Source organism: Pecten maximus, chromosome 15 (assembly GCF_902652985.1).
Source record: "Pecten maximus chromosome 15, xPecMax1.1, whole genome shotgun sequence".
Taxonomy (NCBI): domain Eukaryota; kingdom Metazoa; phylum Mollusca; class Bivalvia; order Pectinida; family Pectinidae; genus Pecten; species Pecten maximus.
This window is the reverse complement of record NC_047029.1, coordinates 3,748,100-3,775,599: the sequence shown is the minus strand read 5'-3', so window position 1 is coordinate 3,775,599 and position 27,500 is coordinate 3,748,100. Positions and strand designations below refer to the sequence as shown.

The 27,500-nt window shown below is 37.2% G+C and overlaps 1 protein-coding gene across 13 annotated transcripts in view; it reads left to right on the top strand.

Moving 5' to 3' along the window:
• Positions 1-23,169, top strand: part of LOC117343504 (polypeptide N-acetylgalactosaminyltransferase 13-like) — a 43,981-nt gene extending 20,812 nt beyond the window's left edge. The window contains exons 9-15 of one of the 13 annotated variants that reach the window (XR_004536024.1): positions 215-395; positions 828-967; positions 1,924-2,022; positions 2,889-3,023; positions 10,573-10,651; positions 14,035-19,208; positions 19,349-23,169. Coding sequence is in view for 2 of the 13 variants with exons in the window: in XM_033905877.1 (XP_033761768.1) it covers positions 215-395; positions 828-967; positions 1,924-2,022; positions 2,889-3,023; positions 10,573-10,651; positions 14,035-14,090 (690 nt within the window). In the remaining 11 variants the exon portion in view is untranslated. Of the gene's footprint in view, positions 1-214; positions 396-827; positions 968-1,923; positions 2,023-2,888; positions 3,024-3,500; positions 3,627-10,572; positions 10,652-14,034 lie in introns of all 13 variants that reach the window. The other 12 variants (XR_004536022.1, XR_004536023.1, XR_004536032.1 and 9 more) reach the window with 12 other exon arrangements.
• The last annotated feature ends 4,331 nt before the right edge of the window (positions 23,170-27,500 follow it).

Sequence of the window (27,500 nt, the reverse complement as noted above, 5' to 3'; positions counted from 1 at the left end):
TCTCCCTGTTTTGTAGGTATGGATGTGTATCAATCTCCCTGTTTTGTACGTATGGATGTGTATCAATCTCCCTGTTTTGTACGTATGGATGTGTATCAATCTCCCTGTTTTGTAGGTATGGATGTGTATCAATCTCCCTGTTTTGTACGTATGGATGTGTATCAATCTCCCTGTTTTGTACGTATGGATGTGTATCAATCTCCCTGTTTTGTAGGTATGGATGTGCGGCGGACAGGTGTTTATTGTGACCTGCTCCAGAGTCGGACACGTGTTCAGGAAGACCTCACCATACTCCTGGCCTGGGGGCGTGGCACGCATCATCAACCACAACACACAACGTATTGTGGAGGTGTGGATGGATGAATACAAGGAATTCTTCTATAAAATAAATCCAGGTATCAATCTTTCTCTTCTACATTTGCTGTCTCCTTCTAACCAGACAAACAGATGGTTAAGGGTATGAATCTTCACTTTTGATTTCTTTTGAATTTAAGATTCATTAATCACAGAATTTTGAGGTAGAAAATAATGATTTTGGTCTATATTAAGGAAGTTTATTGGATGTTCCCATTTAACTTTGCCTCAGGAAGCTGTGGAATGAATTCATCTTTTTACTCCTGACCTGTGGATCTTTTTTTTAAGCAAAGATGCTGTACATCCTATATCTGGATTAACTTTGCTCTATTTTCAGTGTTCAGACTCACTCAAAAAATGCCCCAAGTGCTATTTCCTCATACGCTTTCTCTTTCGAAAGTGATTTGTCATCAGAGGATGGTACTGCATGTTTAACAATTTATTAAAGTTCTGAAATGTCTTATTTACTGCAGCGGTGAAAAGTACCAGTTACGGGGACGTGACAGCTAGAAAAGACATGAGGAAGAAAATGAATTGTAAAAGTTTCCGCTGGTACTTAGAAAACGTGTATCCAGAATCTCAGATGCCAGTGGACTACTTCGCCTTGGGAGAGGTGAGAATTACTGGCATTTACAAACGTGTCTGGTGTTAGAATGGTAGGGGGGTAATCGGTGACTTTTGTACTGGAGACCAAAAGTCATTCAGTATGAAGACATTTGTGTATCTATTTATATATATGTCACCAAAGATATTTTCTTTTTCTGATTAATTAGAATAGGCTTCCAGCGAATGAATTATGGACCGAACAGATCATTAACATAAACAGAAAGATATTGTTTGTTGATTATCTACTAAAGTTATGTAACTGTTTCATGTTAAATGTTTGTATGTGATCGTTTGTAATCTACTTGCATCTTCATTAAGGGGTGAATTGCCTCATCAATTTACTTGTCTGTACTGTAGTTATTACTACACTACCAATTTACTATTTCTAGTAATACGTATCCAGCGAACATCTGTTTGTTAGGATCCAGTACCTATACTGGAACTCACTATCGTTATTACTATATACTCTATATACAGTGCACCTATCTATATTTAAGCCTTTGTTAGGAGAGGGTTCTCTTTAAATCTGAACATCTACAGTCAAACATAGAAGTTTTAATAAAGTTTTAATAAATATTTTAATCCCAATTTATGCAGAGAAAAAAAATACACCAGAATGCATACATATAGGTATGTAGGTTTTGTTGATTCCTTTAAAGTAAAATGTTATATTATACGCAATAAGAAATATTCTTTTTTCATTACAACACTTTGTCATACCTGTTTCATGTTAACAGATTTGTCATACCTGTTTCATGTTAACAGATTTGTCATACCGGTTACCTGTTATAACAGATTCGTCATACCTGTTTTATGTTAACAGATTTGTCATACCTGTTATATGGTAACACATTCATCATACCTGTTTTATGTTAACACATTCGTCATACCTGTTATATGGTAACACATTCGTCATACCTGTTTCATGTTAACAGATTCGTCATACCTGTTTTATGTTAACAGATTCGTAACAAAGAGACAGGTCACTGTGTGGACAGTATGGGAAGGAAGAGCGGGGAGAAAGTTGGCCTTGTCAACTGTCATGGCATGGGCGGCAACCAGGTAAGATGGGGAAGTAATCGGATATTATAGGGGAGGTAACTATGTAAGGCAGGGGAGGTAACTATGTAAGACAGGGGAGGTATTCAGATATTATAGGGGAGGTATCCAGGTAAGGTAGGGGAGATAATCAGATATTATAGGGGAGGTAACTAGGTTAGGCAGGGGAGGTAATCAGATATTATAGGGGAGGTAACTAGGCAAGAATGAATGATGAATTTATCACATAAATAACGACAGGCAGCTAGGCAAGGCAGGGGAAGTATTTGGATATTATAGAGGAGTTAACTATGTAAGATGGGAATTAATCATATATTTTATGGAATGCATTTAGGTAGCTGGGGCAAGGGAATATTTTGCCAATATTTTAGGAGATGCCGTCAATAAAAACAGGGGAGGTAGTTGGACAATACTTTAGGAGATGCCATCAATAAAAATAGACAATATTTCAAGGGAGACAAACAGGTAGGGTAGAGGAATCAATTGAAAGAATGGGTAAAAACTATGATAAAACAATTTAAAAGGCTTTGGTTCAATTCACAAGTAAAGAATATGCAATCTAGGTGGATTTTGAGAATTGGTGTTCAAGACTCCTTCAAGACTTTCAGATTAACTTCTTGTCTTGTGTTTTAGAAAGTCATGCATATGGGTGTGGGGTAACATAAATCAGTCTTGGAATAGTTTCTTTGAATATTTGCTGCAACATTTTTACAATGTCATGTTTTAATTTCAAAATATAAACTTGCAATATATATTGATATTAATGATTGTTATGAATTACTTATGTTGATCTTCTGATAAAGGGATGTCTGGAAATAAGAATAATCATTAAATCGTTAATTTGATTAACCATGACTGCACACTTTCAGATATTTTCTTACACCAAAAAGAAAGCTTTACAAACTGATGACTTGTGTTTGGATGTGTCGTCCATCGGTGGGCCGGTAAAATTGTTTCAGTGTCATGGTCTGGGTGGCAACCAGCAGTGGGATTATAACGGACAGGTAACTGGCTGTCCTTGATCTGACATCTACAGAACTGACCAGCCATGCCAACTGACCACACGCACTGGAACTGCATTACACAGCTGGTCAACTTCTCAGGATAAAATAACATGTCCCAATGTTGATTTATGATTTCTATTTCCAGTTAATTGCATGGAAAGTTTATGGACCTTTTGTCCTGTTTATTCATACATTTTCTCTGTACCATGCTTTGGGTGGCATATTTTAATCATTATTAATTAATGATACAACAGATTAACCTGTAACGATTAAGATTATCCTGAAGTTTACCTCCCTGTGTCCTGTGTATCTGGTGTCTGTGGACATAGGCGTCTGTGTCATGGCTGCTGGTATTAATAAGATTGTTTCCAGAGCTGTGAGGCTGGCATGCTGTGGCGTAAGGCTTGTCCACCTAGCTGTGGGCATGTCTACCACTCCCATGTGTCCATAATGCTAAATCTGCATGTATTACACCAGGTGTTTGCCTACACGGGCAAGCAGCAGATAATGACTGACGAAAACATCTGTATGGAGGCCGCGTACAATCAAGTAAAATTTGTGCGGTGTGACAGTGGAAAAGGGCGATGGAAATATATGCGACAGGTAGTGTTGAATTGTAGCTTGTAACCTTGCTTATTGGGTGTGGTGTTTCACAGCCTAACCCCTTTCTCACCCAGCTGCCCCATCCCGGGGATTTTAGCCACTCTCTTCTCTTTGTGCTGCTCTCTGGATCAAACTCTATCCAAGAATGACCTTGTGTGTCCTGTAGAAGTTAAATGATGCACTGTTCTTTGTAATACTGTATATATAATACACCCCATTCATCCATGTTCATAAATCAATTTATGAATATCATTAAAAATGATAGGAGTAAATAGCATAACTTGCATCTGTCCTGTATACATGGTCATCTGTCCACCCATCGGAATATAGTTTGGTCCACTATACTGCCCTGTAATGTGAAAGATAAACTCCAACCCTATCTTATGACAGAAATCAGTTGATGCTCACACAATAATACACTGTAATATATTTTAGAATTTAAATTTTGGAAGGTTTTTTTAAGGTGTTTTTTTTTTTAATTTTTAAAGTTTGTCTTATTTATTTTATTATTTTCTATATGATATGATTTTTGTGACCTGTACTATTTAATTTTTTTGGTACTGTGCTATTTAAAAGTTAATAAGATATGAAAAAACGAATCAAATGTTTCCCCTTGTACACATTGAGGAGAGAAGGGACCTAGGAATGAACCCCCTTAAGAAGGTGTTAAATAGATTATTGAGTAGCCACCTAAAATAGGGTGAGGAGAGATTGGCTATCCTGCAGGTGGAGGGGCATACTAATATTGGTGGAGGTGTAGTATAAAATGGGTGGAGGAATAGGCTAACATGCATGTGGAATAGGCTATCACGTGCATAGGCATATGTTTATGTTAATTTAGGCTGATATATATAGGTTCATATTAATATGTAAATATATTAAGGCAAGCAAAGTTGCAGGTATTGTTTAACACAGGTGTATATACATATTGTCTAACATATATATATATATTATGTAGGTATATATAGGCTGATATACTTGTGAATGTTTTTATATATAAAAAGACACAGTGTAGGTATGGGCTTTATACACACATATAATTATATACAATTTATAGGCTAACTGAGTTGGGCTAATACTAAGGTATAGACTATCACAGGTGTAGGTATAGACTAACACAGGTGTAGGTATAGACTAACACAGGTGTAGGTATAGACTAACACAGGTGTAGGTATAGACTATCACAGGTGTAGGTATAGACTAACACAGGTGTAGGTATAGACTAACACAGGTGTAGGTATAGACTAACGCAGGTGTAGGTATAGACTATCACAGGTGTAGGTATAGACTACCACAGGTGTAGGTATAGACTATCACAGGTGTAGGTATAGACTAACACAGGTGTAGGTATAGACTGACACAGGTGTAGGTATAGACTACCACAGGTGTAGGTATAGACTATCACAGGTGTAGGTATAGACTACCACAGGTGTAGGTATACGTATAGACTACCACAGATGTAGGTATAGACTATCACAGATGTAGGTATAGACTACCACAGGTGTAGGTATAGACTACCACAGGTGTAGGTATAGACTGTCACAGGTGTAGGTATAGACTGTCACAGGTGTAGGTATAGACTGTCACAGGTGTAGGTATACGTATAGACTACCACAGGTGTAGGTATAGACTAACACAGGTGTAGGTATAGACTACCACAGGTGTAGGTATAGACTATCACAGATGTAGGTATAGACTATCACAGATGTAGGTATAGACTAACACAGGTGTAGGTATAGACTAACACAGGTGTAGGTATAGACTACCACAGGTGTAGGTATAGACTAACACAGGTGTAGGTATAGACTATCACAGGTGTAGGTATAGACTAACACAGGTGTAGGTATAGACTGTCACAGGTGTAGGTATAGACTGTCACAGGTGTAGGTATACGTATAGACTACCACAGATGTAGGTATAGACTAACACAGGTGTTGGTATAGACTAACACAGGTGTAGGTATAGACTGTCACAGGTGTAGGTATAGACTAACACAGGTGTATTTCTTAACACATTTGTAGGTTTTGTCTAACTCTGTGTAGGTTTAGTCTAACTCTGTGTAGGTTTAGTCTAACTGTAGGTTTAGGCTAACTCTGTGTAGGTTTAGTCTAACTCTGTAGGTTTAGGCTAACTCTGTGTAGGTTAAGGCTAACTCTGTGTAGGTTTAGGCTAACTCTGTGTAGGTTTAGTCTAACTCTGTAGGTTTAGGCTAACTCTGTGTAGGTTTAGGCTAACTCTGTGTAGGTTTAGTCTAACTCTGTGTAGGTTTAGGCTAACTCTGTGTAGGTTTAGTCTAACTCTGTGTAGGTTTAGGCTAACTCTGTGTAGGTTTAGGCTAACTCTGTGTAGGTTTAGTCTAACTCTGTATAGGTTTAGTCTAATTCTGTGTAGGTTTAGTCTAACTCTGTGTAGGTTTAGTCTAACTCTGTGTAGGTTTAGTCTAATTCTGTGTAGGTTTAGTCTAACTCTGTGTAGGTTTAGGCTAACTCTGTGTAGGTTTAGTCTAATTCTGTGTAGGTTTAGGCTAACTCTGTGTAGGTTTAGGCTAACTCTGTGTAGGTTTAGTCTAACTCTGTGTAGGTTTAGGCTAACTCTGTAGGTTTAGTCTAATTCTGTGTAGGTTTAGACTAACTCTGTGTAGGTTTAGGCTAACTCTGTGTAGGTTTAGACTAACTCTGTGTAGGTTTAGGCTAACTCTGTGTAGGTTTAGTCTAATTCTGTGTAGGTTTAGGCTAACTCTATGTTTTAGCTAACTCTAGATCTGTGTAGGTTTAGAGGTGAGCAAGGATTAGTTAACGTTTGTTTTAGAATAACCCTTACTAACACAAAGCTAAGATGTCTTATATGCCTAGATACATGTCAGATGTTTGTTTACTGATTAGTACGTTTTGGACTAATTGTGAGGCCAGATTCTGTTGTATTAGAGTTGTGTCTATACACCTTTTACAGTATGGTATTGTTAAAGTTGTTTGTTATGTACTAGTGCATATTTAACCTTGACAATGTAATGTTTGTTCACAGTATGAAAGTATGAATCTCAGGAAATCGGAGCGAAACATATTTATCCTATATCAGGTCCAGGTGGCCAACATTTACACGAAGTAGAATACAGATTTTATTAGGACAATGAAATACCACTTGATGGTATTGTTTTGACTGGCATTAACAAAGTTGTCATTTGGTTAAGACTGTTATGGAAGTAGATACAAGTGTGACATCTTTTCTGATTGATATATATATTGAGGGATACTTAGCACTTAAGATAATGCTGAATCTAACCTATAATGTATGCTTAATTGATTCCCTGATAGACATTGATTCTGTAATTAATAAGAATTGTTCATGTTAGTATCCAAACATTCATGACAGATGTGCCAAGGAATGCATTTGACATGCATATATATATATATATAGCTTTGTTTCCAGGAACAGGCTCATTGCTGTAAAATATACTAGTGTTAAACCTGCCACAACTATTGCTTGTGAATCTCGCAATATCTACTTTCAAACAGTCTATGTTACTACCCTTTAATTAATCAGTTATTATTAAAATTATCTATATTTTGAAATAGTTTACAAGAACAAAAATTAAACATATCAAGATATTATATTAGGTATGTAGTTTTGAAATGAAGATGTATCTAAGGCTGATCTGTTTGGTATTAAAAGCAACTTTAACTTAGTGTCACAGTTTTATGATAAAAAAGCAATAAGATGTACATTAGATACTGTATAGAGTAGACATGGATGTAGTGTGTTAGTAAATAGATACATGTAGAGGCTTAAGAGTTTATCAGACATTAAGTCTGTTGTCTATAAACTAACCACTCTCACAACTCACAATACCCAAACACTATCTCTGATTTAGTTGTACTCACCACATCTTAACCTATAACAATTTTAAAAGTTTAATGTTTCACTCTTCTCTTTTTACTAAGGGGAAATAACTATAACAAAGGATAAAATAACTTAAACCTTTTACAAAATAACTCATACATATTACAAATGAGAAATAACCCATACTCATTTCAAAGTGGAAGTTACCCATACTCATTACAAAGGGGAAATAACCCATACTCATTTCAAAGGAGAAGTTATCCCTACTCATTACAAAGGGGAAATAACCCATACTCGTTACAAAGGAGAAGTTACCCCTACTCATTACAAAGGGGAAATAACCCATACTCATTACAAAGGGGAAATAACCCATACTCATTACAAAGGGGAAATAACCCATACTCATTACAAAGGGGAAATAACTCGTACTCATTGCAAAGGGGAAATAACCCATACTCATTACAAAGGGGAAATAACCCATACTCATTACAAAGGGGAAATAACCCATACTCATTACAAAGGGGAAATAACCCATACTCATTACAAAGGGGAAATAACCCATACTCATTACAAAGTGGAAATAACCATTACCTAGCTGTACAAAGGAAAATAACTTGTTCCTATTATGAAGGGGAGATAACCTGAACTTGTTGACCATGGAGTGTGGATCACAGCATGCTGGCCAGCCTGGTGTATTAATGGTGTTGATACGTACAATTTCATTATATTGTCGCTTATTGTCAACCAGGTTTTCATTCATTGTTGGCGAGAAAGCCATATTTTATAGAGATTGTTCACAATGTTCAGGCAGCATGCCTGATACTCTTCCTAAGATAACGGTTTGTATTTTGATATCTAATTCTTTCCTCATCTAGATCTTAAGATTGATATTTTAGAATAATTAACATCCTTGATTGACATAAGCGACAGGTGATATAACGTTGATACACTGTGTCCCTCCTCTCCAGAAAGTATGGGTAATATTGTTCAACACTAAATTAATTTATGTGTACACGCTCTCTAACATCTGTCATTCTGAAATATCATCGTAAAATTTGAAAGTTCTTTTTTCGTTATTCTTTTTCTCAAATTAAACCGCTTTTCTATTCAATTCACTGATTTAGTCTCGTAATTAAAGGCTTCTACTAATATAAAAATCTAATAATATATAGTTTGCTCGATTTCTGAACTGAGGAGGGACATCAACAATGCTTTATTATGTTGTCAAATCACATTTATTATTAATGAAAATATAATTTGTGCATCATTGTATCAAGTTCCTACAAGACAGAGGCAAAACCTCACTCAGATGACGAACTGTTGTGGTGTGTGATCAAAGGGGTATTCAGCACAAGTTAGGATTTCATATGATGATTTTTTGTGAAAATTGAATTGACAAAAGCGTAATATTTTGTTATGAAAATAATATGCCGCAATTTACCAAACATACAATATTTGATTTATAGAAATTTGATGTTGATCTATCTAGATCGATTGATAAACATCCTCATGGCCCTCATTGCATCACATCAGGTTTGCATTAAATTAGCTAAACAGTGTGAGATATCTAATATGTACATTTTAAAATTCACAAGAAATAAGCTTAATAAGCAAAGAAATTGTGATGCCAGTAGAAATGGTAGGTTTACAATGTACACACTTTTGTATTCATCCATTACTTGCATAAAGTCCATGATTCTGTGACCCTTCAGTTCTGGATTTCCAAATCCACCATAATAAGGCAGTCACATGTTAGTTGCATTTTTCCAAACTGACCACAGGAAAGATATTTTGATGCTGACAATAGCTTTAAAGATTTGTTTGTTTGGTTTATTGCCTCGTGAACGGTTGGGTCATTTTGAGGCGGGGTCTCCATGTAATAGTTGGTGACGACATCATTGAACAACTAACAAATAGCCTGTTGCGAGGTGGCATGTCATCCAGCGCAATAAGGGTAAAGTGTTTTGTCCAAGGACACAACCACATAGGTCAGCTCAGAACAATTTATTTCTCAGCTTCCTGAGAAACACAAACCGCCATTGGTGGTGAGTGTTGAAACAAGTACCTGGGATCTTCGCCTGAGGTTACATTGCCTTAACTAACTGAATGAGCTTTCCTAGTAGAGTAGTTTGAAAAAGTTCTTCATGTAAGGTACAGAACAGACAGAAATTGTGCAGAATATTCCTTTGTAAGGTTTCAGAATTTCACCCTACATCGCTTTGCAGTATTATTTGTTTTGGAATTTGAAAAAAAGGGATTAAAGACAGGCAATTTTTCCGATATATATTAATTTGAATGATATGATGGTTAAGTGAACCATGTTTTATTTTTATCTATGATTCAGTGTATTTTAAATCTGTTATTCTGAGCCTATACATGTGATCAATGACACGTACAGCTGTATCTCGTTTTGAACTTGCTATTATGATGCTAGCACATTTAATTGTTGAACGATATAAACTATGACAGTGTTGTTATATAGAGCCATCCATGCATCAACTCACTGTGTACAGTTAAATAAATTTGTATGTTATAATAATACTAAAATCTGATCACCAGCATGTATGTTATAATAATACTAAAATCTGATCACCAGCAACTTCTAACAAATTTACTTACCGGTACAATATGGGAGTTTAACTCTGTTTGAATATTGAATTATCATCATGTTTTCGTAGACTTGGTTTGGCCTGGTCACCCTTGAGTTCCTAACCTAATATAAACATTTAATGTGTAGTTATCCTGAAGTGTTCCTCTGTTTTTTGTAGGGGAACAAATTCATAATTTGTGGTATCCATTTTTGACATAACAATGGAAACAGTTAAAAAAATATTTTTTTTTTTTTTGCTTAAAAATCCTTTTTAATAAGTGTGATCAAAATGGTCATTCCAAATCTCAAATAGGGGACTGAAGTATATACAGGGGATGTTTTATAATTGTTGTACCCTTAAGGTAGGGTTATTTATTATTGGGTAGGATTATTAATGAAACTCGAGCATAATGTAACTAGAAGATTATGAGAGTATTTTATGTGACACAAGTATTGTTATCTCTATCAGATCTGATGCTATTTGTTAGGTGTTGTAAATCATGTTTGTTTGTTTTACAGACATTGGAGCTGCGACACATTAATAGCAAACAATGTCTAGGTGCTGCCAAGCCGTCAGATAGGGAGGCACCAACAATTGGTAAGATTCTATCCCCAGCCTTCCTCTACATGTCCAATACTTATCCATAGTATCTAGGTGTGTCTATCCATCTCCCCTCTTCAAAACTTTCCCACAATGTCTGTGTCCTGTCTATCCATCTCCCCTCTTCAAAACTTTCCCACAATGTCTGTGTCCTGTCTATCCATCTCCCCTCTTCAAAACTTTCCCACAATGTCTAGGTCCTGTCTATCCATCTCCCCTCTCCAAACCTTGCCCACAATATCTGTGTCCTGTCTATCCATTTCCCCTCTCCAAAACTTGCCCACAATGTCTAGGTCCTGTCTATCCATCTCCCCTCTCTAAAATTTGCCCACAATGTCTAGGTCCTGTCAATCCATCTGCCCTCTCCAAAACTTTCCCACAATGTCTAGGTCCTGTCTATCCATCTCCCCTCTCCAAAACTTGCCCACAATGTCTGTGTCCTGTCTATCCATCTCCCCTCTCTAAAACTTTCCCACAATGTCTGTGTCCTGTCTATCCATCTCCCCTCTCTAAAACTTGCCCACAATGTCTGTGTCCTGTCTATCCATCTGCCCTCTCCAAAACTTGCCCACAATGTCTGTGTCCTGTCTATCCATCTGCCCTCTCTAAAACTTGCCCACAATGTCTGTGGCCTGTCTATCCATCTGCCCTCTCCAAAACTTGCCCACAATGTCTGTGTCCTGTCTATCCATCTGTCCTCTCCAAAACTTGCCCACAATGTCTGTGTCCTGTCTATCCATCTCCCCTCTCTAAAATTTGCCCACAATGTCTAGGTCCTGTCCATCCATCTGCCCTCTCCAAAACTTGCCCACAATGTCTGTGTCCTGTCTATCCATCTCCCCTCTCTAAAATTTGCCCACAATGTCTAGGACCTGTCTATCCATCTCCCCTCTCCAAAACTTTCCCACAATGTCTAGGTCCTTTCTATCCATCTCCCCTCTAAAACTTGCCCACAATGTCTGTGTCCTGTCTATCCATCTCCCCTCTAAAACTTGCACACAATGTCTGTGTCCTGTCTATCCATCTCCCCTCTCTAAAACTTGCCCACAATGTCTAGGTCCTGTCTATCCATCTGCCCTCTCCAAAACTTGCCCACAATGTCTAGGTCCTGTCTATCCATCTCCCCTCTCCAAACCTTGCCCACAATGTCTAGGTCCTGTCTATCCATCTCCCCTCTCCAAACCTTGCCCACAATGTCTGTGTCCTGTCTATCCATCTCCCCTCTCCAAAACTTGCCCACAATGTCTAGGTCCTGTCTATCCATCTCCCCTCTCCAAACCTTGCCCACAATGTCTGTGTCCTGTCTATCCATCTCCCCTCTCCAAAACTTGCCCACAATGTCTGTGTCCTGTCTATCCATCTCCCCTCTCCAAAACTTGCCCACAATGTCTGTGTCCTGTCTATCCATCACCCCTCTCCAAACCTTGCCCACAATGTCTGTGTCCTGTCTATCCATCTCCCCTCTCTAAAACTTGTCCACAATGTCTAGGTCCTGTCTATCCATCTCCCCTCTCCAAAACTTGCCCACAATGTCTGTGACCTGTCTATCCATCTCCCCTCTCCAAAACTTGCCCACAATGTCTAGGTCCTGTCTATCCATCTCCCCTCTCCAAACCTTGCCCACAATGTCTAGGTCCTGTCTATCCATCTCCCCTCTCCAAAACTTGCCCACAATGTCTAGGTCCTGTCTATCCATCTCCCCTCTCCAAAACTTGCCCACAATGTCTAGGTCCTGTCTATCCATCTCCCCTCTCCAAAACTTGCCCACAATGTCTAGGTCCTGTCTATCCATCTCCCCTCTCTAAAACTTGCACACAATGTCTGTGTCCTGTCTATCCATCTCCCCTCTCCAAAACGTGCCCACAATGTCTAGGTCCTGTCTATCCATCTCCCCTCTCTAAAACTTGCCCACAATGTCTAGGTCCTGTCTATCCATCTCCCCTCTCTAAAACTTGCACACAATGTCTGTGTCCTGTCTATCCATCTCCCCTCTCCAAAACGTGCCCACAATGTCTAGGTCCTGTCTATCCATCTCCCCTCTCCAAAACTTGCCCACAATGTCTAGGTCCTGTCTATCCATCTCCCCTCTCTAAAACTTGCCCAAAATGTCTAGGTCCTGTCTATCCATCTCCCCTCTAAAACTTGCACACAATGTCTGTGTCCTGTCTATCCATCTCCCCTCTCCAAACCTTGCCCACAATGTCTGTGTCCTGTCTATCCATCTCCCCTCTCTAAAACTTTCCCACAATGTCTAGGTCCTGTCTATCCATCTGCCCTCTCCAAAACTTGCCCACAATGTTTAGGTCCTGTCTATCCATCTCCCCTCTCCAAAACTTGCCCACGATGTCTGTGTTCTGTCTATCCATCTCCCCTCTCCAATACCCACCCACAATGTCTAGGTCCTGTCTATCCATCTGCCCTCTCCAATACCCACCCACATTGTCCAGGTCCTATCTCCCCTCTCCAGTACCTGCCCACTGTGTCAAGGTCCTATCTGCCCTCTCCAATACCCACCCACATTGTCTAGGTCTTATCTTCCCTCTCCAGTACCCACCCACATTGTCTAGATCCTATCTGCCCTTTCCAGTATACCTGCCCACTGTGTCTAGGTCATATCTCCCCTCTCCAGTACCTGCCCACTGTGTCTAGGTCCTATCTGCCCTCTCCAATACCCACCCACATTGTCTAGGTCTTATCTTCCCTCTCCAGTACCTACCCACTGTGTCTAGATCCTATCTGCCCTTTCCAGTACCTGCCCACTGTGTCTAGGTCCTATCTGCCCTCTCCAATACCTGCCCACTTTGTATATACTAGGCTCTATCAATCCATCTGCCCTCTCCAATACCTACCCACAGTGTTTTGGTGCTGTGAAGCTGTCTCCCCTCTCCAATACCCACCCACAGTGTTTTGGTGCTGTGAAGCTGTCTCCCCTCTCCAATACCCACCCTTAGTGTCTAGGAGCTGTCAAGCTGTATGTTCTCATATAAATCCTCACCCACAGTGTCTAAACTATCGATTTGTGATTCAGTGGTAAATTTTGATATATTTAAAAACAGAGTAAATGCTAGGTAAATCAGTAATGTGTATACAACATAATTGATTTGAGACTTTGGCTCCGCTACTATGTCAAGCCATTTCCCCTCTCCATTACTCACCCACAATGTCTAGCCATAGGCCGAGTTTCCTCTTGCCCTGACACCATGTCTGGTGTAGGGCCAGAGCGCACTACTATATGAAAACGTGGAATTATCCGACACCGTTTGGTGTCGCTAAGAATCTGGTGCAAATACAATTAAATTGGGAATGACATAACAATGTTGTTATTTTTAAAAGTTGTACAATGTAATGTGTATTGTAGCCAGAACTTTCTTCTGTTTCAGGAGCTTGTGATGGTAGTGCTTCTCAAAAATGGATAATAAAGGATATGAAATGGTGATAAAAGGTGTAGTCTAGTATTCAATGTAAAAACTTGTGATAAGCTTAAAATATTTAATTATCTGCCACAACTGTGAGAATGGAGACTTGACAGTGATCAGTGATGTGTGACTCGCAGCAAATAGAGAGTTGTTCAGTGATGTGTGACTTGCAGCAAATTAAATGGAGACATGATCAGTGATGTGTGACTTGCAGCAAATGGAGACATGATCAGTGATGTGTGATTTGCAGCAAATGGAGACGTGGTCAGTGATGTGTGACTTGAAGCAAATGGAGACGTGATCAGTGATGTGTGACTTGAAGCATATTGAAACACAATCATTGGTGTGACTGCAAATCATGAATGGTGGTCAGCGATGTGTCATTCAAAGTCAATAGAAATCTGATAAGTTGATGCATGTGACACACACAAACAGTAAAGTGTTTAGCATGCTGCGAACGGTGACTGATCACGATCGGTGATGAGTAACATTGTGTGCTTTCTATGACACAGGAACTGTCAAGACCAAATTAAATCATTACCTCGACTACATCTAGCAATGAAAAGTATCAACAGTCCAGTAGATGGTGTGATGGGGTACTGCCAATAACATTGGCGGTGGAAATGTCTACATAGGGCTAGGTAAACTGTTACAAGACAGTTAAGGATGTATGCTACCTTTCTAACGATAATCTCACTTTCAAAAGAGTTCTCAAAAGCACCTGTAACTTATAATTTGGATGTTAGCATTGATTTGGAAAGTTGACAGATGTGCTAAGATCAGGACTACTAAGGCCTGTTTGTAAAGAACTGATCATGAAGTTCAAATCAATGTGTGGGGTAGCATGTTACCTTTGATGTGTTAGAATGCTGGGAATTGTCAGCTAACAGAGGAAATGACCACATTTTTGCTAGTTTTCATTATTCCACATGTTTTACGTATTTACAATCTTTACATAGTCCTATGGTAGCAGTATCCAGTAGTATGTTATTGTGATAGTCCACTTCTGTGAGTGATTATTAGGGTATCGTGGCTGCTGTACAATGAAGTACGTTTAGATCATTAGGCGGCTACACGTTCTTGTGTTGTTTTTTTTTTCTAATTTTTTATTGTTAATTTATAATGATAGGAATCATTCCCAAAAAAATCTGTATAGCTCATTTTTGACTGATTTTGGTCTGGTCAGATCTGGTATTTTTCTCTGATAAATTTTTGTCTGATAATTAATGTCTGTTCTGAGATGGAGAACTCTAGTCTTGTCAAGTTGGGGTCATCCAACCTTGACCTGAGGTCTGATTGAGATCATGCAACCTTGACCTGAGGTCTGATTGAGATCATCCAACCTTGACCTGAGGTCTGATTGAGATCAGCCAACCTTGACCTGACGTCCCACTGGGATCAGCCAACCTTGACCTGTGGTGTTGATCACCCAACCTTGATCTGACGTCTGATTATGGTCAGCAAACTTGACCAGAAGTCTTGTTAGAGTCTGCAGACCTAGGCCTGTGCTCTGGTTGGGATCAGCCAACATTGATCTATGATTATGTCCAGCCAATTTGAACTTCAAGTTTGCCTTTGGATCTGCCAACCTTGTTTGACCTATATAATTAGATTGGGTTAGCCAACCTTTACCCCAGGGCCCACTTGTTCAAAAGATAATTAGGCTAATCACAATTTAACAACAATTTAAAAAACCTGATAAATCATGTTTTTAAAAAACTGACGTGACAAAACTTTATGAAACTATATAAATGTAACACTCATCAGTCCTTCCTACCTGTCCATTTTAAGGAATACACACAGCGGTTTTGAAGTAAAGTAGAAATGAGATTTTCACTAATCAAGTGATTAAGCTAATCACCTTTTGAACAACTGGGCCAGGATCAATGACTTGAGATCAGACTGACATGGGTCACTTTTGACCTGAGCAACAAGGTCATTGTTTCACATTTTATATCAAGCTTTGTACAGTATTAAAATCTCAAATTCCAATATCTGGATATTTGAGAAATCTGTATTACCTTAAAAAGCAGTGTTTCGCTGTTTCAACTTGTAAATTATCACTTGAAATTAATATTCTGATAAGACTACATTTCAGTGTACAGTAAAATCTAACATAATTTTGTGATTGTCATGAAAATACCCTTTATTATCACTACAGATAAATTGAACTTATTGATTTTACAATTGGTGAAAGTTGGACTGAAATAATTACTTAAATGATGTATATCTGTAAAACTAGCAACATAATAGTACAGTGATTATTTTTATATGAATTTTGTGCAAGATTGTCATTTGCTGGCATCATCTTTTCAAATAGAATGTGTGTAAGGATTTGTATAAGAGTGCGTGTTTGTATGGAAGGGCTTGCAAGGTGAACCTGAAATGTTGTTGTACTTAAATTATATATAATAGCTATATTTAGTATTCTAAAAAATACTTTAAAATTTTGTTTGTATATTTTGATTTGTATATTTTAACTGTATATGCAATGTGTAGTGTAGAGAACCATTATGTAAACCTATATTGATGTACATTTGATAAATAGCCATTATCCTGCTCCACCTTCTAAGTCAGCTCACATTGATGACTTCGAATTCATAGCATCAAACATGCTCATTGCTAAATTATGGTAATGAAATTGAAAATTTTGATTTGAATGAGAAGTTATTTTATATTTAGCAATATATTAATTTGATGTAATGATTTTTCATTTTATGTTGATGTAGAATATAATGATTTTTTTATTATTAAGATGCACATTGAAATGATATTTTCTGAACAGATTACAGTCGAACCTCATTATCTCCCAAGTTATTGGGCTCATGGACAAACTTTGAGATATCCTGGGTATTTGAGATATCCTGAGTATTTGAGATATCCTTGAGTGTTTGAGATATCCGGATTATTTGAGATATCCTGAGTATTTGAGATATCCTGAGTATTTGAGATATCCGGATTATTTGAGATATACTGAGTATTTGAGATATCCTGAGTATTTAAAATATCCTGAGAATTTGAGATATCCGGAGTATTTGAGATATCCTGAGTATTTGAGATATCCTGGGTATTTAAAATATCCTGGGTATTTGAGATATCCTGAGTATTTGAGATATCTTGGGTATTTCAGATATCCTGAGTATTTGAGATATCCTGAGTATTTGAGATATCCTGGGTGTTTGAGATATCCTGAGTATTTGAAATATCTAGAGTATTTCAGATATCCTGAGTATTTGTGATATCCTGGGTATTTGAGATATCCTGAGTATTCGAGATATCCTGGGTATTTCAGATATCCTGAGTATTTGAGATATCCTGGGTATTTCAGATATCCTGAGTATTTGAGATATCCTGAGTATTTGAGATATCCTGGGTGTTTGAGATATCCTGAGTATTTGAGATATCCTAAGTATTTGAGGTAACCTTTGTATTTTACATATGATTTTTACTGTCAGAACTGAATGTTAATTTCCAGTTAAGCAGGGTTATTGAGTTATCAGAATTTGAGATAACAAGTATTAACTATTTGTAATTCAGGTGCTCACAGTTGAGAAAGTAAACCAAGATGCAATATATTAAATAAGACTAGACCAATTTACATAAATTACTTGAATTTATATTTCCTCATTAAAATTTTTCCAAGTTCTGGACCCAAAGTATCAAATTTCATAAGGTCAGTATCACCAATAGCTCGGACCTCAAACAGAGACATTCAAATGTATTCAAAACTGTCTGATACTGATCCTTGGAAACTTAAAAGACTGTTGCTGACTAGCTAGTAAATTAAAGCTTTAGGTGCCTGCTGCTTGTTAAAATTTGCATCATATCTTATATGGCAATCTACTACAACAATGACGTGATGAATGACAACGTTGAGGATACATTTTCTGTCTAGCTTAGGGGTAGTATGTGTCGTCATGTCCACCAGTTGATGCCCTGGATTTCCGTGTTTACAGGTTTATCTGGCAAGCCTCTTTAGATCAATATTTATTTCAGGCAGTTAGTGTTGATATCCATTTTGGCCATATCATGGAAAGCCTCCAGAAGACACTGTTTCCGTGGTAACCCCTGATCAACATCACCTACAGCTAAATGTCATGCAGGCATGACAAGTATTGTGTTCCCTATCACCATTGTATGTTCAGTTGCCTGATTTCAGTCTTTATGTTTACGAAGATATATATAATGAAGTACTTTTAGTTTGACTTCAAACTAATGATTTTAATTCCTAGGGAGAAGATATTGACCTAGTGACTATTTTGGTAAGTGGTCTGCCCTAGTTTAACCCCAGGTGGGCCTGTCTCCATCACCTATAACCATCGCACTGAGACAAGTAAACCATTAATTATTTACAATTGTATTTTTGGAAGGCTGATTTCTTTCCATTATTCGGCCAATATTCTTAAACTTTGCAATAAGTTAATTACCAGTTATTTTTAGGTACATGTATTACGAAATTAGTAATATCATATTTTTTTATACTTATTTTCAGCAATTATGAGATGACATGATATTATGTTTTCTAGTAACTACATATAACACATATTATATTTGTGCCATGCTTTTGTTACTTATTCCAAAGACTCTTTGCGCTAGCTTTACCAAGTAAGAGGCTCATGTTTTCTGACTTAGAGGTTCCCAATTATTACAGCAAGATATTTACTGCATAATTACTTTTCCTGCAAGGACAGATTCGCTTGTTTCTCCAAATACTTTACAAAGTGTCATTGATGACAGATAATTTCTTTGCTAAGGTATGAACTATAACTGTTGAAATCTATCACTTTAGCCTGCCACTGAGATTACTTGACAAAATCAGTTTCTATTCAGTATCAAATTTTAACTCAAAAAAGGAGAGATTGACAAGTTTTGAATCAATTTGTGCGATTTTTTTTGGATTTTTTAAAAACATTTTTGTAGTTTTTACTCGCTTGTGCATTTAGAGATGGGCATACCTTAATATTCTAATCAAAGTTATAACCAAATTACTTCTGGCGTTGGATGGTGACATATTCGGTCCTAAATTACCTTCTTAGATTGACGTGTCTGACGTTAGATGTAGACATGTGTCTGACGTTAGATGTAGACATGTGTCTGACGTTAGATGGTGACGGATGGTGACATGTGTCTGACGTTAGGTGGTGACATGTGTCTGACGTTAGATGGTGACGGATGGTGACATGTGTCTGACGTTAGGTGGTGACATGTGTCTGACGTTAGATGGTGACGGATGGTGACATGTGTCTGACGTTAGGTGGTGACATGTGTCTGACGTTAGATGGTGACGGATGGTGACATGTGTCTGACGTTAGATGTAGACATGTGTCTGACGTTAGATGGTGACGGATGGTGACATGTGTCTGACGTTAGGTGGTGACATGTGTCTGACGTTAGATGGTGACGGATGGTGACATGTGTCTGACGTTAGATGTAGACATGTGTCTGACGTTAGATGTAGACATGTGTCTGACGTTAGATGTAGACATGTGTCTGACGTTAGGTGGTGACGGATGGTGACATGTGTCTGACGTTAGATGGTGACGGATGGTGACATGTGTCTGACGTTAGATGTAGACATGTGTCTGACGTTAGATGTAGACATGTGTCTGACGTTAGATGTAGACATGTGTCTGACGTTACATGGTGACGGATGGTGACATGTGTCTGACGTTAGATGGTGGCGGATGGTGACATGTGTCTGACGTTAGATGGTGACGGATGGTGACATGTGTCTGACGTTAGATGTAGACATGTGTCTGACGTTAGATGTAGACATGTGTCTGACGTTAGATGTAGACATGTGTCTGACGTTAGATGTAGACATGTGTCTGACGTTAGATGGTGACGGATGGTGACATGTGTCTGACGTTAGATGTAGACATGTGTCTGACGTTAGATGGTGACGGATGGTGACATGTGTCTGACGTTAGATGTAGACATGTGTCTGACGTTAGATGGTGACGGATGGTGACATGTGTCTGACGTTAGGTGGTGACGGATGGTGACATGTGTCTGACGTTAGATGTAGACATGTGTCTGACGTTAGATGGTGACGGATGGTGACATGTGTCTGACGTTAGATGGTGACGGATGGTGACATGTGTCTGACGTTAGATGTAGACATGTGTCTGACGTTAGATGTAGACATGTGTCTGACGTTAGATGGTGACGGATGGTGACATGTGTCTGACGTTAGATGTAGACATGTCTGACGTTAGATGTAGACATGTGTCTGACGTTAGATGTAGACATGTGTCTGACGTTAGGTGGTGACGGATGGTGACATGTGTCTGACGTTAGATGGTGACGGATGGTGACATGTGTCTGACGTTAGGTGGTGACGGATGGTGACATGTGTCTGACGTTAGATGTAGACATGTGTCTGACGTTACATGGTGACGGATGGTGACATGTGTCTGACGTTAGATGGTGACAGATGGTGACATGTCCAGTCGTTCATTGTCTAGGTTCTACTCTATCTGGTGTTACGTACTTTGTTCAGTATTTACATTATGTATATTAAGGCGGAGGCTGTAAGCGATAGTTTACTGTATTCCTATAGGTTTTGTGTATTATGACTGTAGTACCGATGTCTAATACTGGGTATTAAATACCCGTGTTCTAGCCTTATTTTGTTGGATCTGTATGTGATTCAAATCATTTGCGATTTTATATATTTCTCGATCGTTCTGAATTCCTACGAGATGAAGTATTAGGAGAGGCCAAACAGCTTTGATTTTACCCGCATATTTGTTACATTCCTGGGCCGGATTGTACGACTGGCCCTTGACGCTGTGATCTATATTAGTCAATCAACATATACATACACAAAAATCTATCAAAATCTAATTGAAAATCAACAGGATTATTTTAGGAAAAAGGTGTTTTCACTTTTCAGCGTAATATTGCTTGGTTTCCATATATATATATATACATGTATATGTATCTTATATCTTACTCTCCCACCAAAAATGAAATCAAACTATATGGTATATACAACATTTATTTCATTTTATTGTTTAAGTGCGATTTTATAGATATTTTTAATTTTGTGTATATTATTTCGATTGTATACTGCAAAGTGGAACAGCTCTGTTCTTTAAAAGTAACATTGAGCAATATCACGTTTTCTTGTATTTTTTGGTCAGAAATTATAATGTGTTACAAACGTTGATACTGACCACATGGGCATGTCTTGTTTTATATTAAAAATAGCCAGAAATACCTATATATGTAAGAAAATAGATGCCCCTGTGTACTGACGATTAACTATGTGAGGTAAGATTTTCACACATATTTATATTGGTATGTTTTGGAATAGTAAAATTTGTATTATTCATTAAAAGAAAAGTTTTAGCAAACCAGCTATGCGAATAACAGTGAACATTTTGTGACGAAATAAAGACCATCTACATTGCTGGTTATAACATGATCTCTACAAGCTAAAATTCCAGTAACAAGCGTAGAATAGACACAGATGTTCACAACTTCTTTTGAATCATGATGCAAAAATTATTTTGTAACAATTTGTCTCGAAAAAGTATGAAGAGTTAATTAGAGATAGTATTCATTTTTTGTCTTTGCTTTAAGTGGTGAGCGGGTCTATGTGCCATGCTTTGATAATGTGTTCATAACCCTGTAGGGTCTACGTATTCCACTAGTGTAGGTCACGTGTTTGGATGATGAAGTCTTGTTAGACTTAATTTAGATACCGACCAGCGATTGATGTGTTCGCGAGGTCTGTGGTGTTGGTACTGTCATCTAGTTCATTAATTAATATCTTGATATAATTTTTATGGCTACAAATAGTAAAGTTACAATTGAACTAGACCATCTCCACCCGTATTATCTGTAAATGATTTAAGGAAAAATAAGGTACATGCTACAGTAGTTAATTTAAACTTTTATTTAAAATCACATTTTTCTTAATTTTTACTACTTTTTCTAGTTTTAGTTATCATTTTATTACACATTCATATAATTATATACTTTATCGAGCGTACCCGACACAGACCATATGCAGATATAGAACATATATATTGTTTATGTGTATTTTTTGAATTACGAAATTTACACTTTGATGTTTCGCTCTATAATCAAGGCTACCGGAACATCTTCGTTATCTGTTCACGCCAACCATTTGTTACAACTTATCAAATCTTATGTTATTAGCTAACAACTTTTAGTGTAAACAGTAATTTGACAAATTTATTTTGAAATAAATAAATATATAGAGCCTTTAACTATCCTCGGCCCGTTTAGAAATTTTTATGAAGATGCACGAGATGTTCCGGTTGTCATCAGTGATTTTTTTTATGAAGATGCACGAGATGTTCCGATGGTCATCAGTGATTTTTTTATAAAGATGCACAGATGTTCCGGTGGTCATCAGTGATTTTTTTATGAAGATACACGAGATGTTCCGGTGGCCAGGAGAGTTATGGAGTGATAACTCTTTGGTGCCGATCTAGTCAGTACTACGGCTCTTGTTCTTGCTCCAATTTTGATGTTTTGGTATTGCCTGGTGTTTTATTGTTACGCAATGTGTATAAAAAACCGCAGGACAACATTAACTTTGTCTTAGTCAAATACCGGGTAGCGTGAAATGTCGACATCTTTTAAAAACTCATCTTAACAAATAGTATTTCAGATATGACTATTTTCGACTCAAACTCAACGTAACATCATGGTAAACAGTGTGTTGTTATTTACTGTAAGTAATGCACAATAAGGTTAAATTTTCATTGGATAACTAACGAAAATATCTTTTGGCGTTTACGAAAATATAACGAAAAACAAAACAAAAACACGTGTTGACGTTAATGTAACTCTAAACATCATGTTGTCAGACTTTAACGCATAAGGTTCACATTGTCACATTGAGTACGTGATGCACGTGCTCGTACCAGTGCGTTGCTCCGTGACTGCTGTGTAGGGACACCTCCACGTTGTTGTAGTATAGGGGTGCGAGATTAGTACAGTGTGTTTATACGGTTATGGAGTAGAACTATATGCAAGTTTGTACACTTTTCTAAGCTTAGTGTATCCTCATCGTTATTCAACCTTGTTAACATCATCCATTAAACAGAACATACTGAACACATTTGTTGGTGTTTTTATTTTAACAACACTTCCACCTTAACATGTTGGATGTTTGAACGATTCAATTAAGCAGACATTAATCTTACTTTAATTAATATATTTATTATTCAATTAATTAAATTCAACTTTATAACAAGCTTAACTTGTACCTTACAAAGCGTTCACAGTACATATGACAGTTAGCTTGTATCTTACAAAACGTTCACAGTACATATGACACTTAAATTGTACCTTACAAAACGTTCACAGTACATATGACACTTAACTTGTACCTTACAAAACGTTCACAGTACATATGACACTTTACTGTACCTTACAAAACGTTCACAGTACATATGACACTATACTGTTACCTTACAAAACGTTCACAGTACATATGACACTACTGTTACCTTACAAAACGTTCACAGTACATATGACACTATACTGTTACCTTACAAAACGTTCACAGTACATATGACACTTTACTGTTACCTTACAAAACGTTCACAGTTAATATGACACTTTACTGTATCTTACAAAACGTTCACAGTACATATGGCACTTTACTGTATCTTACAAAACGTTCACAGTACATATGGCACTATACTGTACCTTACAAAACGTTCACAGTACATATGACACTTTACTGTTACCTTACAAAACGTTCACAGTTAATATGACACTTTACTGTATCTTACAAAACGTTCACAGTACATATGGCACTTTACTGTATCTTACAAAACGTTCACAGTACATATGGCACTATACTCTACCTTACAAAACGTTCACAGTACATATGGCACTTTACTGTATCTTACAAAACGTTCACAGTTAATATGACACTTTACTGTATCTTACAAAACGTTCACAGTACATATGGCACTATACTGTACCTTACAAAACGTTCACAGTACATATGGCACTATACTCTACCTTACAAAACGTTCACAGTGCATATGGCACTTTACTGTTACCTTACAAAGCGCTAATTGTGCTTATAGGTGTGCATATATGTACAAATTCATATTCGAAATGAAATCATAAACAAGAAAAATAACTCCCCATCTCCTATTTACCTAATGACCACTAGCAATACTTACAACACACGTACAATGTTACGCTCCTTTCACTTCCGGGCTATGTTAACGTGAGTGTTTATATTAGATTTATTTTACAGATACAAGCATAGTTATAATCTACAAATACTTAGTTTTACCCTGTATGTATAACAAAACAGATCACATAGCCGAGATCGAAGGTAAAGTTTTAAGTCATAAAGGGGCCAGCAGAAAATAAACATACATAACGTGACATCACAGACTATTTTGTATAATTCTGACCAGATAGATACATTTTAATCCGTCACTGTGATTAAAAGACGTTCAGATAATTGTCGTAAAATTTAAACTGCGTACCTAATTCAGTGGAGCAGCATCTTCCCACCTTACCCGGTAGATATTGAAGAGACCGACTGGACGATTGTGTTAAATTATATACACGTATATGTACTACAGGATGCACACGATGTTTCTTAATGTGTTGACATGTGTGTCACTAAATTCTACCTGTTGTATAAATGTAATCTAAATTATGTTAAAAATTGGGCACGTATACAGGCCTTTATATACACATTATCATTTTAAATCTATTTTAGTAATTTAAGTACCATTGATCCCCGTTCCCCGGTTTTTCTTTTCTTTTATAGATGTTACGTAATCGTGTTCTTACACCTTTACCAGATCATAGACATATATGATTTAATCAGACAATTTAATCTATTAAAGGGCCAATAATGATCATTGCCAGTTGATAAATAATATAGATACAAGAGTTTATATAAAGTCGATGATTGGGGTACTCGTAATCTGTCTTCTGCCTAGGCGATAATCAGCACATTTGGTAATTTTAAACAACTATACCTTTTGCATAAAGAGACCTGAAAGCGATTTACTTTAACACTAGGAACCAAGCAATACTCGTCTGTTAGTATTGATTAAATAACCAATGAAACATGTCAGCACTCAAATAGAATCTTATAAAAACAGTCGAAAACAGAAGCAGTATTTTCGCTAATACAATGTACTGTTGGAACCTAAAGGCTTTCGGTGTGATAACACAGTACTCTATTTTAAAACTAAGTTGGTTAGAAGTGGTATGAACATCTGGATGAATCAAATTCTGCGTTTCACGAAAAAATAATTGTAAAGACAGTCTAAGAACAGATAAAGATTACTCGGGAACAGATAAAGATTACAAGGGAACAATAAAGATTTCACGGGAACAGATAAAGATTACACGGGAACAATAAAGATTTCACGGGAACAGATAAAGATTACATGGGAACAGATAAAGATTACAAGGAAACAAATAAAGTTTCACGGAAGCAGATTAAGTTTCACGGGAACAGATTAAGATTACACGGGAACAGATAAAGATTTCACGGGAACAAATAAAGTTTCACGGGAACATATAAAGATTTCACGGAAACAGATAAAGATTACACGGAAACAGATAAAGATTTCACGGGGACAGATAAAGATTACAGGGAACAAAGATTTCACGGGAACAGATAAAGATTTCATGGGAACAGATAAAGATTACAGGGAACAGATAAAGATTTCACGGGGACAGATAAAGATTACAGGGAACAAATAAAGATTTCACGGGAACAGATAAAGATTTCACTGGAACAGATAAAGATTACAGGGAACAGATAAAGATTTCACGGGAACAGATAAATATTACAGGGAACAAATAAAGATTACACGGGAACAGATAAAGATTTCACAGGGACAGATAAAGATTACAGGGAACAAATAAAGATTACAGGGAACAAATGAAGATTACACGGGAACAGATAAAGATTACAGGGAGCAAATAAAGATTACACGGGAACAGATAAAGATTTCACGGGAACAGATAAAGTTTCACGGGAACAGATAAAGATTACACAGGAACAGATAAAGATTTCACGGAAACAGATAAAGATTACACGGGAACAGATAAAGATTTCACGGGAACAGATAAAGATTTCACGGGAACAGATACAGATTTCACGGGTACAGATAAAGACTACATAGGAACAGATAAAGATTTCACGGGAACATATAAAGATTTCACGGGAACAGATAAATTACAAAGGATCACATAAAGATTACAAACACGGACGTAAATATCGATAAAAAAGTCTATTTAACAAAGTTGGCAACGGAATGATGGACGGAGTAAAAAATTTTTTTAAATATCCAACTATAAATAGATAAAGTTATAACACGATACATTAACACGGGGGATATTAAGCTATTCTAAACCAACCCGACATAAATATCTCTGTTTAAACGTCTCACCTTATTACACGATGAAATCATATCCGAGAATATATTTAAACACCTTACCTCATCACACAATCAAATCCTATCTGAGAACATGTTTAAACACCTCACCTCATCACATAATCAAATCCTATCTGAGAACATGTTTAAACACTTCACCTCATCACACAATCAAATCATATCCGAGAACATGTTTAAACACGTCACCTCATCACACAATCCAATCATATCCGAGAACAAGATTATCCAAAGTAGGTATCGCTCTCCCACATCCATACATAGATATTGTTAAATATACCAAACAAAACTTTACAGTAATTATTAAGGGACAATTAACCCCTTTGTCAATGTGTCAATATACTATACCCACAGTATGAACACATGAACATTACACGGGAACAGATAAAGATTTCACGGGAACAGCTAAGGTTTCACGGGAACAGATAAAGATTACACGGGAACAGATAAAGATTACACGGGAATAGATAAAGATTACACGGGAACAGATAAAGATTACACGGAAACAGATAAAGATTTCATGGGAAGAGATAAAGATTTCGCGGGAACAGATAAAGATTTCACGGGAACAGATAAAGATTACACGGGAACAGATACATATTTCACGGGAACAGATAAAGATTTCACGGGAATAGATAAAGATTTCACAGGAACAGATAAAGATTACACGGGAACAGATAAAGATTTCACAGGAACAGATAAAGATTACACGGGAACAGATAAAGATTTCACAGGAACAGATAAATTACAAAAGATCATATAAAGATTACAAACACGGACCTAAATATCGATAAAAAAGTCTATTTAACAAAGTTGGCAACGGAATGATGGACGGAGTAAAAATAAAAAAAAAAAATATCCAACTATAAAAAGATAAAGTTAGAACACGATACATTAACACGGGGGATATTAAGCTATTCTAAACCAACCCGACATAAATATCTCTGTTTAAACGCCTCACCTCATTACACGATGAAATCATATCTGAGAACATGT